The 17,315-nt window shown below is 43.5% G+C and overlaps 1 protein-coding gene across 1 annotated transcript in view; it reads right to left on the bottom strand.

The window, feature by feature from the left end:
* LOC126476412 (midnolin-like) overlaps positions 1-17,315 on the bottom strand; it is a 246,453-nt gene that overhangs the window by 32,762 nt on the left and 196,376 nt on the right. Inside the window, exon 4 of the mRNA XM_050103540.1 lies at positions 1,756-2,208. Within this exon, the coding sequence (XP_049959497.1) occupies positions 1,756-2,208 (453 nt within the window). The remainder of the gene's footprint in view (positions 1-1,755; positions 2,209-17,315) is intronic.

Raw genomic sequence — 17,315 nt, 5'->3', positions numbered from 1 at the left:
ATCCGCAAAAACTTCATCCGCAATTTCCCCACAAGGTGCATTTTTCAGAATTCAGATACAAATACTTCCGAAAGTGTAAAGCATTGCTCCAATTTTTTTCTGTAACTTGCACTAGTTCGTACTCATGCCGTAGACCTAAGCTTTGTTACAGATCAACTAAATTATAGGAAAGTAACATTCTTATTAGGAAAAAATTACAAAAATTACAATGTAAGATGTGATTTTGTATCCTAATATACATAATACGTGGAATTAAATAGGTCTACTACCTAGGTCATCATGTCATGCATATCTGGTAAAAATTTGGTCTCCTTGAAATGTGTAACATTGGATCAAATGGTACCTCAACTTGAGGAAGCATTTTGGAAAATAAATTGCATAAGTTTCTCTAATTTTTGAATAACCCTAAGAATGTTCAAGAACATTCAAAATACTTCCAAATTTGTTCACAAAGTGTGCTGCATTATCGGATATCAACAAAAGATCTGTGAAACGCACACATTATAACCAGTGCCTGAAAGATAAGTGTTGATTTTTACATGATATTGAGGCGAAAAAGTACCCTGTATCCTTAAAATTAGAGGACTTCTGAGCGATGTTGATTACAAAATAATTTTAACGAATTATTAGGATCACTGGCAGCCGAGTCCATAGCGGGAAATACTGAAACACAGTCGCTGGTTGGAATCTAGCTAGCAGCAACTTTTTCTAATATTTAAATCAGATACTTATTAACAAATGTCAACATAGAATCACGATAATTTATTAGAAGTGACATTTTATTTTTAATTATGAATCACACGAAGATCTTAGAATTCACAATTAAAATTCGCAACAAAATGCGAAGCATCGAATAGAAAATAAAATGCTTTTTGCATAGAAACTTTTGTACTGTTGATGAATATGCCTTTTCGTTTAACACTACGGCATTTTGCGCGTCTGATTATAACGTTTTCTTACGACTAGCAACTAAAAAACTTTATTAAAAATGATTTCAAGGGAGATCTCGACGTCAACCGCAAATGTACACAGAAATATTACAAAGGTGAAAGTCTAAATTTGTGCCGAACCAGGACTCTAACCCAGATTTTCTTCTTATGTCAGCGGTCGCCTTAATGAATTCTGCTATCCGAGCATGCTTTCGGTCAGACTCTGCTTACAGATATACCATACAAGTGTGTTCTGTCTGACATGTCCAACGGAACAAACGCCACATATGTAGTATAAAAATGACTTAATATTTGTTTATCATCACTTCTACTTGTTAGTAAGAACGTAATTTAAATGTAAGAAACATGCTGCTAGTAGCGAGATTCGGAAACGCACTCAGCTACCGACGGCGATGTTGATAATTGACGAAAGTTTCGAACTTAACGGGGCTCGGAAATTAATCTTAGAAGGGTTATTTTCGAATTATTTTGTGAATTGTGTTTCACTGCTTTAAAACTTTCTCCAGACAACGTCCGCAGCTCGTGGTCTGGAGTCGGTTTCTCTCTGCCTCGAGATGACTGTTGTGTGTCCAGCATTTCATCGTCATTGACTCGCAAGTCGCCGAAGTGGCGTCAACTAAAAAGGACTAAATACGGCGTCCGAACTCCCCCGCATGGGGCCTCATGGCCAACAATAGCATACGATTATTTCATTTTTTGTAGACAACGACCTTCGGATTTGTTAAGTAGGATCAAGAAGTTGTGTCAGTCCCCTCCGATGTGATAAGTACGGCCTACAGATAGACATGGGTAGCAGGCGACTTACCTCTGAGGAGAGCTGCTTGAGCGTCTGCGTCAGATTGCGCGACGCCTCGGCAAGGGCTCGGGTGTCGAGCGTGGGTCTGGCGGCGGCCGCGGCAGCGGAGGCGGGCCCGGAGGCGGACGACGAGCTGTCGCACCGGCAGATCTCGGGGGCGGCGGCGGACGACGACGGCGAGGGCGACGGTTTGCTAGCGGCGGCGGCGGAGGAGGAAGTAGCGGGGGCGTGAGAGTGGGTGTGTCGGGAGGCGGCGGGCGCGGGGGCGGCGCTGGAGGTGGTGGTGGCGGCGGGAGCCGCCACCCGCGACGTGCTGCTCGCCCCCGACGTGGACGGCGACGCGCCGGAGCGCCGCCCGCCGCTCGGAGTCACCGTCGACAGCTGCAGCTGGATCAGCATCATGTGGTCGCCCAGGCGCATTGTCAGGTTCAGTGGCGCCTTGCCGGACAGGAAGTCGTTCACCTGCCAACAGACACCGCCTCACTTTTACCTCTGGCTGATTCTCTGCTCACGTTTCCGGGCGCAGAAATACATAGATCGGTGGTCGTGAGTTAAAATAATTTAACTGGCACTTCAATCCCCACGTAGCGTACGCTGTAGATTCAGTAAAGTATATACTACGCGACACACGTTTGAACATGTCGCTTACTTGTAGGCTTTCTGCCGGTCGCGAACCTGGCACCACCAACTGCTGTACGCGACCACGCATCCCCGATAAATACAAGTCTCCTGCTTACCACAGGATTTCCCTTTTTTCCATAGCATTGATGGGAAGTTTCTTCGGTATGAGTAATAATGTGCAAAATGTAAGATTTGCTTGGCGTATGTGCCCACAGCCCTCTACGAGGGACGGGAAATAGGGCCTGATCTCCTGTATGACGCGAAACTAACTTGTCGCAGTCAACGGAGCGCGACTTTAATAACAACCGAAACAAATCTGTCCTATCTGGTTCCTCGCAACAACTGCTGTCTAATGGCGCAATTGTTTGCTCTGCGAAGCGTCGTTGCTGGATCTACGCCGGCTACGCCGAGGCGTGTTTGAATTCTTCACTGTGCCGGTGTCAACAGAAGCCAATCTGAAGCTATTTTCCCATTTATTTCCCAGTGTATAGATAATATGGAGTTCATTGCGCACGAAAGCCACTACTGCAATCCCAAGTACTTCAAGAGGTAGATTGCATATAGTGCACTTTGCAGCGGAGTGTGCGCCGATACGAAATTTCCTGGCAAATTAAAACTCTGCCTTCCTCAGATTCGAACTTGGGTCCTGCGTCTTTCGCCTGCAAGTGCTGTACTAACTGAGCTGCCCAAGCATAGCTCACGATGCGCTCTAAACTTCACTTCCGCCAGTACTTTTATCTCCTACCTTCCGAACTCTGAGCACTTGGCCCGAGAGGCAAAAGTCCCGAGTTCGAATCTCCGTCCGTCACACAGTTTTAATGTACCAGGAAGTTTTATATGCAGTCTGTCTGCTAGACGGAAGTTGTGTGTTCGGAATAGCAAGGAACTGTCGTCTGGTCCTTAACATACTAAACATGTCAGGTGCCTTTGTGCAAAGCCGTTAAGTCCGCAGTACTTGCAACCTTAGCTATTTTAGTCAGACCGGCAGTTTAAAAACTATTACTCTCGTTGCCCTCAATATCGAACTCTTCTGCAGCACCTCTATATTCCAGTGAATAATTGCGTTATTCAAGGGCAAACCGTTGGCTAATGTACAACAGTTTCCAGAATTTAACTCTGTGTAGAAGTTGCTTCGAAAGTATTGCGAAGAGAGTGCCAGTACCTGCTTATCTCTCAAGGTGAGTCCTCCCGATGGCTTTTTCTGGTCAACTTTGCGCATGCATATCCAACAACGCAACTGCTCATGCGCTTTTGTGCATGCATAATTTTCTCTAAATGGAAGCCATACTTAAAAGCACCTTGCTTCTCGGGTTGGGTGGTAGTCTCTTGCGCTGTTTAGCAGACTACAGGCAACGGTGTTCATTGTTTCGTTATGTAGTGTATTATGTTATTCTTTAATGTGATCTATGTGCTGCAATGTCTTTACTACGAAGTAAGTACGCCGAAATTTATAATGATTACAGACAAAGAAGTCATATGGATTGCCGCCTCAAAGTCAGAACGGTGTACTGAACAATATTACATGAGACTGTACGTCATTTGCAGACTAATAATTATAGCTACAAGTAATCATTTAAAAAATAATTAGAGATGACATAACCTGAACGTCAAGTACTAGGCAAAAAGTTTGCGGCCATGGGACTGTAAAGATTGAGACAAGTTTAAGTAGAAAAACAGAAGCATTCGACACATTTATGAAATATGCTAATGAAAACTGGACATGGACAAAACCTGATGTACAGTAACTTAACAACAATTGAGGAGCCTGCTATCTGAACAGACGGTGAGATAACTGCAGCTCCTCAACAAACTACTACAAACCGAAATGAAGGACATCGATAAGAATTTGTGACACACACACACACACACACACACACACACACACACACACACACACACACACACACATATATTCACTTTTGCAAATGTTTCATGAAACGACAAATGACGTACTGAAATTCAATTAACCTCCACAGAACTAAAAATCTGCCGCAAGTATTTGCGAATTTCAGTAATAATCACTGAAACGCTTTTTTTTAAAAAAAATACGAAATGGCTCGAACTGGTATAGAAGTAGCCCGTTACCACGTAACTAGATTTTCTTGCCAGCCTAATAGCTGCAGTTTCCGAAGCACAAAATATTAAAATTCGCTATGGTCGTCACAAATTTGCAAACAAAGCATTGTCTTTCTCGAACCTCTGCTATTTAGATATTGTTTTACCCATAGCCGCCTTTTTTTTTATAACGCATTGCAGTGTTACGTGGCCTTATGCTTAATTACAGACTTAATGTTTCATCAGTTTGTTTTCACCACGTATCGTCCGCGGTTTACGTCGTCCTCTGTTGCTGAGCGATGTATCACTTTTCTGACGCCGCAACTCTTCCTTTCGTATATCTTTACTACTCTATCTATATGAATGATGAACTATTGGTTTTGCCGTTTAACACCTTTTTAATAACTGTGGAGGTATTACAGGGATCGGGAACCACCTAATGGGTAACCCGCCTATACGTTTTTACGTGAACCTTATAAGACTAGATCGATCTGTTTACAAAGAGAAAGCAGAATATATCTTCCTTTGACATTGTCCAACAACGACCTAGGAAGCTCGACGCCCTCGCGGCCCCGGCTCTTCCATGGCTCACGGTAGTTTGCAGCATTCGTTTTATTCCTTGCCCACGTTATCTGCAATATAAACTTTCTTCCCACAGTATTTCTGAAAACCCAAAAAACAAACTTAAAGAACATAATACCAATTGTTCTTACAATTTTTCGTATAAGTCTTGGTCGATTTAATGAGGGGTGGGACAGGCCTAAGCCTTGTGACACCACAGCATGTTCATCACAAAGATTGTACCGATTAGGCAAAGCTCAAATGCCAAAGTATTTATTTCCGGTTGCCCATTACGTTCCTTATAATGTGTGCTGTTTTCAAATTCTTAAAATTACAAAGCTGTTACATGTAAGAGTCTAACATGTGCGCCGATATTGGTGTAAAATATGTACGTTTAGGTGAGACGGTTGTGTGGCACATTTAACAATTAGGGGGGATGGGCGCAAGCTTAACTCTTTCGTAATGCAATTGGATAAATCTTCAATGGTGTAAAGCTGTTACTTCGTTTAGTACTTCACATATTTTACACGATATATGTTTTACATATATCAACTTTTGACACCGTCTAAATGTTTGTTTTCAGTTTAATAATGCACTGTTCTATACTTTCGGTCTTACGCCATTTTCGAGTACCCTATTAATTCTTTTTAAAGCAGTGTCAGACTGCATTACATCGTCTCAGTTAACATTAAATGTGATAACTAAAACATAAATAACGCTAATTGCTCAACTAACTACAGCCAAACGTCCGTTTCGTCATGAACCTTCTGTGATGTCACGTGTCACCATAATCGGCTTTACGTAAGTTCTATGACGCACGCCACGTAGACTATTGAATTTTGAGCACATACGTCTCAAGAATGATTAAAACATTAACTAATTTTGTCACGCTGCCAACCATAATTTCACTGAAATGGAGAAAAAGTACAAGTACTGCGTTTTGCGTTCGCGCGCACCCCTGGGAAACCAGTAGCGCCCACGCTTGGTGACGTCACGCCGTGGGAGGTCGGCAACCTGGCAGCGGGACGGCGCTATTTCCGCTGGCCGCTAGCAGGCCACCACTCGGTGGCCTGCCCACGCCGCCTAAATTCCGCGCCCGCACAGCTGAGTGTTGCAAAAACTGCCTCTGTGCATTGTGAGACTGCCGCGCAACCCACAGCGCCCAGTCTGGAGCGACGGACAGCGCGAACTATGGCACTAGTTTTCAGCCGCGCTCTTTTTGGAGGCATCTCCATAAAATGACGTGGGTTAACTACAGAAACGTGATGTTGGAGGCTAGACTGGGAATTAGAGCTTAGTTCCTTCTAAATACAAGACCACACATTCCAAGAGACAATGTTACAGAACTACTTGAATAGTTGAGAAGGGTGGGGAGGAGGAGAGAGAATGCCATTACCTAGAGTGGTTTAAAAGGCAGCACTGAAGCTACACAAGCTGTAACCGAAGCTGCTGGCTCGTGTATATTTATATTTTATCCTATTTCAGTACTCCAGTTTGTTTTCAGTGGTTCTGTGTCACTAGAATCGCGTGTTATTTTTCTGTATTGCTTGTCGTGATGGTTCGAGAGAGAGAGAGAGAGAGAGAGAGAGAGAGAGAGAGAGTGTAATCGATACTTCAACTACTCTTCCAGTTGGCGTTATTTATATTAATTTATGCACACAGCACATACTCAAAATGATTACGTGCCGAAGGGGTCGATAGTTAAATTACAGTATCATACGGTGTCCACTGGACTGAGGAAAAAGGATGGATAGGTGCTCAAATAACCAATAACCACCATCATTCTGCTGATCTATTTACTGATTGCATGTATTGCAGATAAACGTCAAGAAATACAAACTTTCTATTGCAAGTTTTAAAGGAGGAATGCAAATCAATTATAGTAAGAATAAAGTAATGTATAACCAGCGCTTCGAATAGAAATTAGGAAGAACAACAGTAACAGAACTCTGATTAGGAATAGAAATTCGTAATAATGACCTGAAAGGGAAAGGAAAGAAATGCGCCAGAGGACAATGGTGCGGACGACGTAATTAAGATTATTGCAGTGAGAATAACATGGAAATGGACGACAAGTATCAGACGAATGATAACTGAAGAAATTAAGAAGTTCTTGGCTGCAGCCAGGGGATAATGGAAGAGCGAGAAACCGCCCTAACTGATGGTTGATAGATGTCCAGAAACATGCAGGGCCGAGACAGATGCAGAAGTATAGAGGCCATCTTCACACAAGAGTAGGTCTTTTGAGTTAACGAGCATTTCGCTCTCTTTGAAGTATATGGCCGAAAGGGACAGCCTTCAGTTATTGTGAAACGAACCCTATCGTCCGGGGACCATTTTCCACAAAGAGTGCAGATTCGCCACGAGATGGGGCAATTCATAGACGTCTATTGTGCTGAATGAGGCCTTAAGTGCTGTAGTGTGCGAGTGAGTCAGACGAGGGCCCACGTCATAGGGAAACACCATAAAACGTGTTTGTGGCCAGGACACGTAGCAGTGTTAAACGTGGCGAACCTAAGATCCGCCATATAGGGAAACATGATACTATTTAATTCAGATAATTTCCTCCACACTCCTCCACACAAAACACATTGAACGATGACACCTTATTGAATCATTAGGTAATAGGATATTTGTTGAAGTTTAGTGCATAATAGTTACTTTTGTTCTTTGTTTATCAGGAAGCACATGTGTGCAAGGCTCTTGGCCGTGGCATTCACAGCTAAGGAGGAAATTGTATTGGTTTTATGCAAGAGAATTTAACTTTTATTATGTAATGGACATTATTGTTACTTTATTCAGAACGTGAAAGTGGTCAAGCTTTAATTACTTGAATATGTTAAATAATGTAGGAAACGCGGCCAGGGACGGGCAGGGAAGCAGTGCTGGTGGAGACGCGAAAATGGACGGTCGGTCTTAAGGTAGCTAAGAAGTTAAACGACTTGGAAAATTTCGCGTTGTGTGGTATCTCTGAGCGGTGAGCAGCCGCGCGCCTGGTGCGAACTAACTTTTCGCGTGGTTAATGAGATGGAGTACCGAACTTTTAATTCGCGATGAGATTGTGAATGATCAAACTGTGTCAAACGGATATGCGCTCGAGTGTAGGAGTAATTGTAAATACGACCACTTTGGCTATTAATTTGCTTTCTGAATAAACATTATGCTAACCAAATCGCAACTGTGTGGTCTACATCATTTATGGGTCGTTAATTTAGCTCCCGATATTATTACTACTGTTACATGTAACATTAACGTTGTAAGTTTCATACAATTTCGCGAACTTGCCATCAGCCAGACAAGTTAACCAAGGGGTCACAAGTGTAATTTAGGGCGTGTAATGCGACACGTTGGGTTCAATCCCTAGACGAGTTTGAGCCAAGACATTTCGACGAAGAGCAACCGCATGTCAGCCCTTTGGGATATTAGCTCGCTGTGTCAATTGGATGCTGTTAACGTACTTCGACGATATCATACAAATGAAATACACATTGAAAATTCTAAACAACATCCACTCTTTCTTATATAAAATGAAAAAGATGAACACCTGAGGAAGGCTACAATCTTTGAGAATATAAATACTGCTGAGACTAAGAGGAACAATTACATCCGAGCAAAAAGATTTATTCGGGAGACTGTCACAGAAATCTTAACGATAACTCTGCATACTTTCGAGTTCACGTTATTAATTCAGTGGTACGCAGAACCTCTTACGTAGCCCAGTGGTGAGAACATCAAGAATGACCGAGTCATCCGGAGAGAAAATTTTTGTATATAGGATTTTTAAATGTCCCCCACAACACTAAATTTGCCATTTATTTTCTGCTGAGTTTTGTTGTAAATACACTGCTGGCCATTAAAATGTCTACACCACGAAGATGACGTGCTACAGACGCGAAATTTAACCGACAGGAAGAAGATGCTGTGATATGCAAATGATTAGCTTTTCAGAGCATTCACACAAGGTTGGCGCCGGTGGCGACACCTACAACGTGCGGACATGAGGAGTTTCCAACCGATTTCTCATACACAAACAGCAGTTGACCCGCGTTGCCTGGTGAAACGTCGTTGTGATGCCTCGTCTAAGGAGGAGAAATACGTACCATCACGTTTCCGACTTTGATAAAGATCGGATTGTAGCCTATCGCGATTGCGGTTTATCGTATCGAGACATTGCTGCTCGCGTTGGTCGAGGTCCAATGACTGTTAGCAAATATGGAATCTGTGGGTTCAGGAGGGTAATACGGAACGACGTGCTGGATTCCAACGGCCTCGTATCACTAGCAGTCGAGATGACAGACATCTTATCCGCATGGCTGTAACGGATCGTGCAGCCACGTCTCGATCCGTGAGTCAACAGATGGGGACGTTTGCAGGACAACAACCATCTGCACGAACAGTTCGACGACGTTTGCAGCAGCATGGACTATCAGCTCTGAGACAATGGCTGTTGTTACCCTTGACGCTGCATCACAGACAGAAGCGCTTGCGATGGTGTACTCATCGACGAACCTCAGCGCACAAATGGCAAAACGTAGTTTTTTCGGATGAATCCAGGTTCTGTTTACAGCATCATGATGGTCGCATCCGAGTTTGGCGACATCGCGGTGAACGCACATTGGAAGCGTGTATTCGTCATCGCCATACTGGCGTATCACCCGGCGTGATGGTATGGGGTGCCATTGGTTACAAGTCTCTGTCACTTTGAACAGTGGACGTTACATTTCAGATGTGTTACGACCCGTGGCTCTACCCTCCATTCGATCCCTGCGAAACCCTACATTTCAGCAGAGTAATGCACGACCGCATGTTGCAGTCCTGCACGGGCCTTTCTGGTTACAAAGAATGTTCGACTGCTGCCCTGGCCAGCACATTCTCCAGATCTCTAACTGAAAACGTCTGGTCAATGGTGGCCGAGCAACTGGCTCGTCACAATACGCCAGTCACTACTCTTGATGAACTGTGGCATCGTGTTGAAGCTGCATGGGCAGCTGTACCTGTACACGCCATCCAAGCTCTGTTTGCCTCAATGCCCAGGCATATCGAGGCCATTACTACGGCCAAAGGTGGTTGTTCTGTGTACTGATTTCTCAGGATCTATGCTCCCAAATTGCGTGAAAATGTAATCACATGCCAGTTCTAGTATAATATATTTGTCCAATGAATACCCGTTTATCATCTGAATTTCTTCTTGGTGTATCAATTTTAATGGCCAGTAGTGTGTGTGTGTGTGTGTGTGTGTGTGTGTGTGTGTGTGTGTGTAACAGTTACACAAGTCAGTCGTCCGCCGGACGACGTCAGCAAGACGATATTCAGGTACAAGTGTACAACGTATTTTGATGTGTCTTTATGCTATAGCCTTTCGCTGCATAGATTGAAGACAATGGAAGAATAGCCTCATTGTATTTTGTTTTGCCAATGTCACGAACTGGTATCATTTTGCCACTAACACGAATTTGTGACTCCAAAGGCAAGTTTACTTCTATGGTTTTATTTTACGGCAGCCTGATGGAAACAACTGAATACCTTCGCCTGCAGAATTAGCAACAACTGTAGGGGCTACTTTAGTGTATCAGTGATATTGCTCCGTGTTTTACCACAGCACGCAAATTAATTTCAAATACACCTTTTCACAGTTGCATAATAACTTTCGTATAGACTAAGTAAATTACTAGATCTAGAAAGCGACCTCAGCAAATCCTGACCACCACCACTATCCTCGACGTTACGTAATCTCAACGTTGGCACCGGCAATCTCAAGCTAACCAGCAGCTGCGCCATTCATCGTCGCCGCTCCCTGTGAACAGCATTGGGGACGACGTGAAGCAGACAGCACAAAGGCTCCCTGTATGTCTACCGTGGGAGCGGTGTTAAAGCTACACAAACGTGGAAGGAAATTTCATTCTACCGCGCTGCGCCCTACGGATGGGACGAGGATGACGTCTGGTAAAATTGCTCGCCAACAAATTGGGAGCTACTGCGCTAAATTTTGAGGCACCATTTGATGGAACGATTCAGCAGCATCTACTACGCTGCAAGCTTGTTAATATCGAAAGGTAAAAGCACTAAAATTTTTACCCACACGAAGCACACACTTCGCTTATTACCTACCTAAGGCAGAGTACACCTATGGGTTAAGTTTTTACGCAAGTAATGACAGACCGTGCGAGAGTTACGGTGACATTACAGACACATTTAGGTACACGAAAAACTAAGTGAAATCTGCAAACGCTATCCGAGTCACCATCTCTGACAGGAGAAACAGCCATTTTGTTCTAAATAGCATCTGTATATGGGCCGCGAAACGCTTAACTGTCTCCACCATACGACTCTTCGCTTACAGATCTCTAGCGGTAACATTCTAGCTCTGAGTATTGCCATGCACTTCAGACCGTAATCAGTCCAAATACTAGTTCGATGCAGAAAATCGATCGTGTTCCATCACTGCACGATTGCGTAATTACTTCATCCTACACCTATTTGAATTCTATCACTATACTGAAGCCCTCTTCCTCCTCTACACCATTTATCCTCACTCCTCCCATTGTTTCCATGGGAACTTTGATACAACATGGTTCGTGCAATCAACCGACCCCTTTTTGTAGCCAATTTGTTCCACAAAACTCATTTAGCCTTCACCATAAAGCTTTCACGCACAATCGAATACCTCGATCAGTTCTATCTACCTATGAACCTTACAATACAATCGTGTAGGAAAGCATTTCAACGGCCGCCAGTGTCTTCTTACATTTACCTTCTTATCGTCCACCACTAAATGCTACAAAATGACTATTTCTAGAAGAATAAAATTACAATGAAATCCAGACCATTAGCTGCTTACAGGCCTTGTTGAGTATCAACACGTACAGTTGAAAATGTGCGCCCCGACCGGGACTCGAACCCGGGATCTCCTACTTGGCACACGCTCTATCCGATTGAGCCACCGAGGACACGAGGATAATGCGACTGCAGGAACTTCTCTGGCACGCGCTCCGTGAGGCTCACATTTCCAACTTACTGTCCGTACACATCATTTGTAGTGCCCCTCGTCACTATACTCATTACTCGCGGCAGTCAATCTAGCGATTCCAGGAGGAGTTTGAGCAATGTGAGTGCAGAAGATCATTGGCCAGTATGCCTTATCTATATGAAGATGGTACCTGTTCTTTCGGATATCTTCATATATTTCCAGAAGTAGTTCTTAATACGCGTCGATTATCCGAAGTAATTGGGGGACATGGGTGTTCGGGAAACTGATTTGTTCGGATAATCTAACTGTACATGTTTATTTGCCAAAAAGAGGTACTGCACAGTAAATTTATTCATGAAAACAGGCATCTCTTTTAGTATTACAAAGAAACACACAAAGGCAACTTCAGTAGGAATGTGGCACAGTTTATTAAACAAAAATATATACATATTACATACGCATTTTGCATGAACAATACACACACACAGTATACAAAATTAACCTTAAAAATCCTTTATTTTGGTCTGTCTAAGCAAGCAAGCTTACGAGGTTACGTTTAAGCATTTTGTATCGTCAAGTTCACTTCTTCACGGGGCACCACACAAGTGGTCGTAACAGGACAGAAGGTGACTGTCTGCACCTTGAGAAGCTCTTCTTGAAGGTGCGCAATCCTTCAAACTGCGCAGAGCGGCACGCCTTAACTCTAAGCTGGCGCAGCTGTTGCTGTGAACAGCTTTGATACTGCCGCTGCTTCTACTGCCAGTGCCAAGCCGACAGAAGTGTGCCGATTGTTGAAACACAGCGACTGGTGGCTTGGCAGCGCCTCGTGAAGACCCCATTAGAAGCAATGTTCCGCCAGCGGTGGGCCAGTGCGGGGACTACTGTGGGAAACTTGGTTTGGGAGTGAGGGGGATGATGAACGGTAGGGGGAGGGGTGGTGAGTAACAGGTGCGAGCGAGTACACAGTTCGGTTAAGCGTTAAGCGATCGTTCGGTTGACCTACGTTCGGATAATCTACGCTCTACTGTACTTAAATTTGTATTAGACATTTTTTGATTCAGCCATAGCGATTTACTTTGCTCGTTATATAGCTAAACTGTTCTACATTCAGTGTTTCAGTACCTAATGGAGCTTTCTCAGATTTACTGTATTAAAACGACCACCTTGTCTTATCTTTTACTTTCGTTTATGTTTGTCACAAATCTAGCCGACTATCCGTATCGTTCAGCTCATATAGTTAGTCCTTTGCTGTCTGACGAAATCACGTTGTCATCGAGAAATCTTAGTTTTTATTTCTTACCATTTGACTTCAATTCCCTTTCCCAATTTCTCCATAGTTTCATTTACATGTACAACAACACGCTCACAGGTCAGAGCCTTGTTTCACGCTGTTCTCAATCGGTGACTACCAGCTCTTTGACTCCTTACTGCAGACTAGTTGTAGACGGCTTGGGAATGTGAGATGTTGAGCAACGCTCTTTTCTGCGTTCGGTACACGTGACTCGAAGCTATCGACCTGGGTAGCTTGCAGTACACGCAGCAGCAGTACCGCCGGCGGCGGCCGGGTGGGGTCAAGGACCCACGCGCACAGCCCGCCGCTCAGCTCGATGGTGGGGGGAAGCAAGCCGACACTGTGCGTCTCGCCGCAGCGGCGGCGCCGAACCGCACCGACATCGTCCGAAGTCGGCCGAGCGTGTGGGTAGGCGGCATGGGACGCGACGGTCAGGCGGACGGAACCAGTTGCTGCTAGCCCAGGAGCCCGGCGAACAGACAGTTGCCCACCGGCCCGCCGCATATCAAGGTCAACGCCTGCCCGCCAGCCGTCAGCCACACTCCGCGTCCGTTTCCTTTGTTCGCAAGGCGTTCTTTCCGTTTGTATTCAGTGATACTTCTTACTGCCGAGCATATTTCCATCCGCAATGTCTGGACCACCTATGTGCCTAGGTAGAAACGCTAGTTTCAGGGCCGAAACACTGCTATTACATGCCTCACTACCATTTTGATCTGAGAACTTACGCAGCTGTTAGTACAGCTCCGCATGACGACATAGTAATAATTTGGGAATCTAAACTGGGAAATCTGTTTAGGAAAGCGATTTGCATGAACTTCAGTCACTGCTAACGTCAACAGGGCAACACGAAGCCGGACCTATCTTAGACAAAGGTTCGCGTAACGTGCAGGCGGTCTGATTGCTGGGATACAAAAACCACTCGGGAGTAATTAAATTAGGTTACTGAAAACCAAGCCATTGCTAGTTTCGACGCGACATTTCATATGTACACATTTTATTTAATATTTACACTGCGATGCTGACATGTCGGTAGTTCCGTACCGTGCTTAATGTTTCTTTGAATCCAAAAGAAACCAGTGTTACTTCTGAGTACCAGAAAGTTTTTAATTGGATCTTTAAAAACCGCAGATATTGCTGCAGTTATTACGCCTGGTAAATAGTGACACACTTACAGACTTTTAAAAAATGGCAATACCGAAGCAGCACCGGTTATATTTTGAACTAATGGAGTAATTAGTAGTAGCTGTTTCTACTTTCAGAAAGGAATTACAGGCGTTTTCATTCGTCTTCGTGTTACTCTTCGACAATGTAACATTCTGTACAAATGATAGAAGTACGTTTTTGTTCTGTAAGATTCCCGTTTGTCATATGCTTTTTAAATGTTGTAAGTACTTGCAGACTTCTCATATCTCAGCAGCTAAAGCAACTCGCTTCTGAATCAGCGCGTACTACGGAGGTGGATAAGTTAACGTCCAAAAGAAGCATGGGAGTGCAGTGTGACGGTCCTCTCCCAGCTGCTACGTCACGCGCGCCTCCTGTCTGCCCCGCGCAGCCGTCGCCTGCTAATCAGCTGGGCCACGTTACAGCCGGCATGGACACGTGCCGGCTCCCTGCCCTTACGTCATCACCCCGCCCGCCGCCGCAATCGATATCTTTTCCTGATTAACGGGGACTGCTGCCCGTGGTTTTAAAACACGTTTTAGCAAAATGCCATCCCTAACGTGAGTCTTAAGGGGATACGGAATCACCTATCCCCGCAATGTTAATATATGCCTACTATAGGGAACATTTTCTCACAAACTACTGGAGACAGAGAGGTAAAAATTTTACTGTATGTGCATTCATATGTTACAACAATACTGAAACAACAGTTTATTGTCAAAGTATTTTCTTACAGAGATATTGTACATTTATTTTTAAGTAAATTTTTTCCATCGCTTTTTACTAGACTATCACCCCTAAGTCTTTTGTAAATCAAGTAATTAAAAAATCGTTGTTTCAGTATGTAATAGGGACCTATGTCACTACGTCATAAAAATTTCAGACTTCTAGGTTGACCAGTACCTGAGATAATGTTCCTAGATGAAGTAAAAAGTAAACTTACGGGAAACGGAGAAAGAAGATTAAAACATTCCTGATCCGTAGCTAATACCCCCTTCACAGTCTTCATAATCATCTTCAAGTCTTCTTTTGGCACCCCTCTGCACCTGTCTTGCTTTTTTCACTAATGTCTTGATTATATTATCAGCATGCCTTAGTCTGTGCTGATCTAAAAAGAACATAGCACGTACCGTACGGGAACCAACACACATACCCAACTTTTGAAGGACCTGGCATTTAGTTATATTTCCAAGATTGAAGGTTGCCACAGCATCATACACACCAAAATGTAGTGTATTAATTCCGACAAACACTGTTTTTGGGAGACGATGCCATATCACACTATTCAAGCACTCGTTGGGGTTCTGCGTTTTTCCGTGAAGACATTTCATCAGAAGACTTCTGTCAGCCAGATCTCTGAAAATGGGCTTTATTTCTGCCATGATGGCTGATGGTAGACTGTGGTGGTGAATGTATTTCTCTCCTGTTGTTAGTCCCCTATTGTATTTACACCAGCTGTTTTCACCTTTGGGGCACAAACCATGTTGTGGATGCTCATCCGTGGATGCGGTGTGGAAATATAAAGCCCATATAGCTCTCCTCATTTCTTCAAGATTGCCTGTATTTTGCCTGATTGCAAGGCCATAGCAGTTCTGAATGTGGTCTATTATGGAATCAGTCAATCTTCCTCTGCCATCCAAGGTTTTCCCATCATCTAGTTTTTTCCCTTTCATAACTGATTTTAACCTTCTCAGCCTGGCACCCATTCTCTTCTGCACATGTCCTATACATTCAAGTTTGCTTATATTTACACTGTTCCCATATGGTTTGCTCTCCAAAACTTCTTTGAATGCTTTAGAGTCACCATCTCCCAGATATTTGACATAGCGAACATTATACCACTGTGAAGAGCGATGAAAAATTTTCTTCACCCCAGCAACCTCCATGCCACCACTACTACCATAATAATTAGCAATACAGTCATCACTGTGTTCATTTTTCAGCCTGCCTGTGCACCTACAGTATTTAGACATTATTGCAACATCAATAACCTTGCCAGTATCAACACTAGTTGCTGTTACAACACCATTGTTGGAGGTGTGGCCCCTTTTCTGCCACGTGCCATCAAACGCCACTGTGAGGTCACGACTGCCGTCATTTTCTTCCACTGCTTCTTCCACAGCAACCTGCATTGACTTCTGTGCTACATCTTCAACTGCAGATCCTAGTACATAACTGTAAGCTTCAAACTTTGAAGGTGCACTTGGAAGATTTAGAACACCACATAGCATATCACCAGCTGCTTTGCCCTTACCAATTGCTCGCAATCCATAAACTAACCTAATATTTACACTATAAAGTTCAGTTTTCTTGTATCCATTATTTACAGTTACTGAAACCGAACTTGGAAACTTACAGCTGTATTTACAAACACTGCATATTAAATTAAACTGGGCAGCCAGGCCAACATGGGATTCTACTTTCAGAGAAACGTTTCCATGACATTTTTTGCAGCACAAACTGTTTTCAAGAGCTTCACACAATATATTCGTATCAATGAGTTCAAAAACTTCATTCCCTCTATCAAGTAAATTATATTTATCTTCCAAATCTCTTAGTTTTTTATGAGAAGCACTGTTTTCATTTGGTGTAAGTTCGTTCGGCAAATCAGTAATAAGTGGATTCACATTTTCCAACAGTGATGATGATGAACTGCTTTGCTTTGCTAATGAATCATTATTTCTTTTCTTTTGCCAGTTCACACGCTTTTTAAATACTTTTGCTTTAGCTCTAGGCATTTTCACTGCGAAAAATGAAGCACTAAATACGAAATAACTCAACAACAACTACTTTCTTATATCACACTGTTTACAAAACAGTCCCGCCACAAAGTCAAAGAGTAACTTGAGGAAACCAGAGAGAAACATTTTCGGGCAACTAGTGTATAAATAGTCGCTGGAAACCGGGATATTT

Source organism: Schistocerca serialis, chromosome 1, assembly GCF_023864345.2.
Source record: "Schistocerca serialis cubense isolate TAMUIC-IGC-003099 chromosome 1, iqSchSeri2.2, whole genome shotgun sequence".
Lineage (NCBI taxonomy): Eukaryota > Metazoa > Arthropoda > Insecta > Orthoptera > Acrididae > Schistocerca > Schistocerca serialis.
Note: the sequence above shows the minus strand (reverse complement) of the source record. Positions and strands in the feature narration are given on the sequence as shown.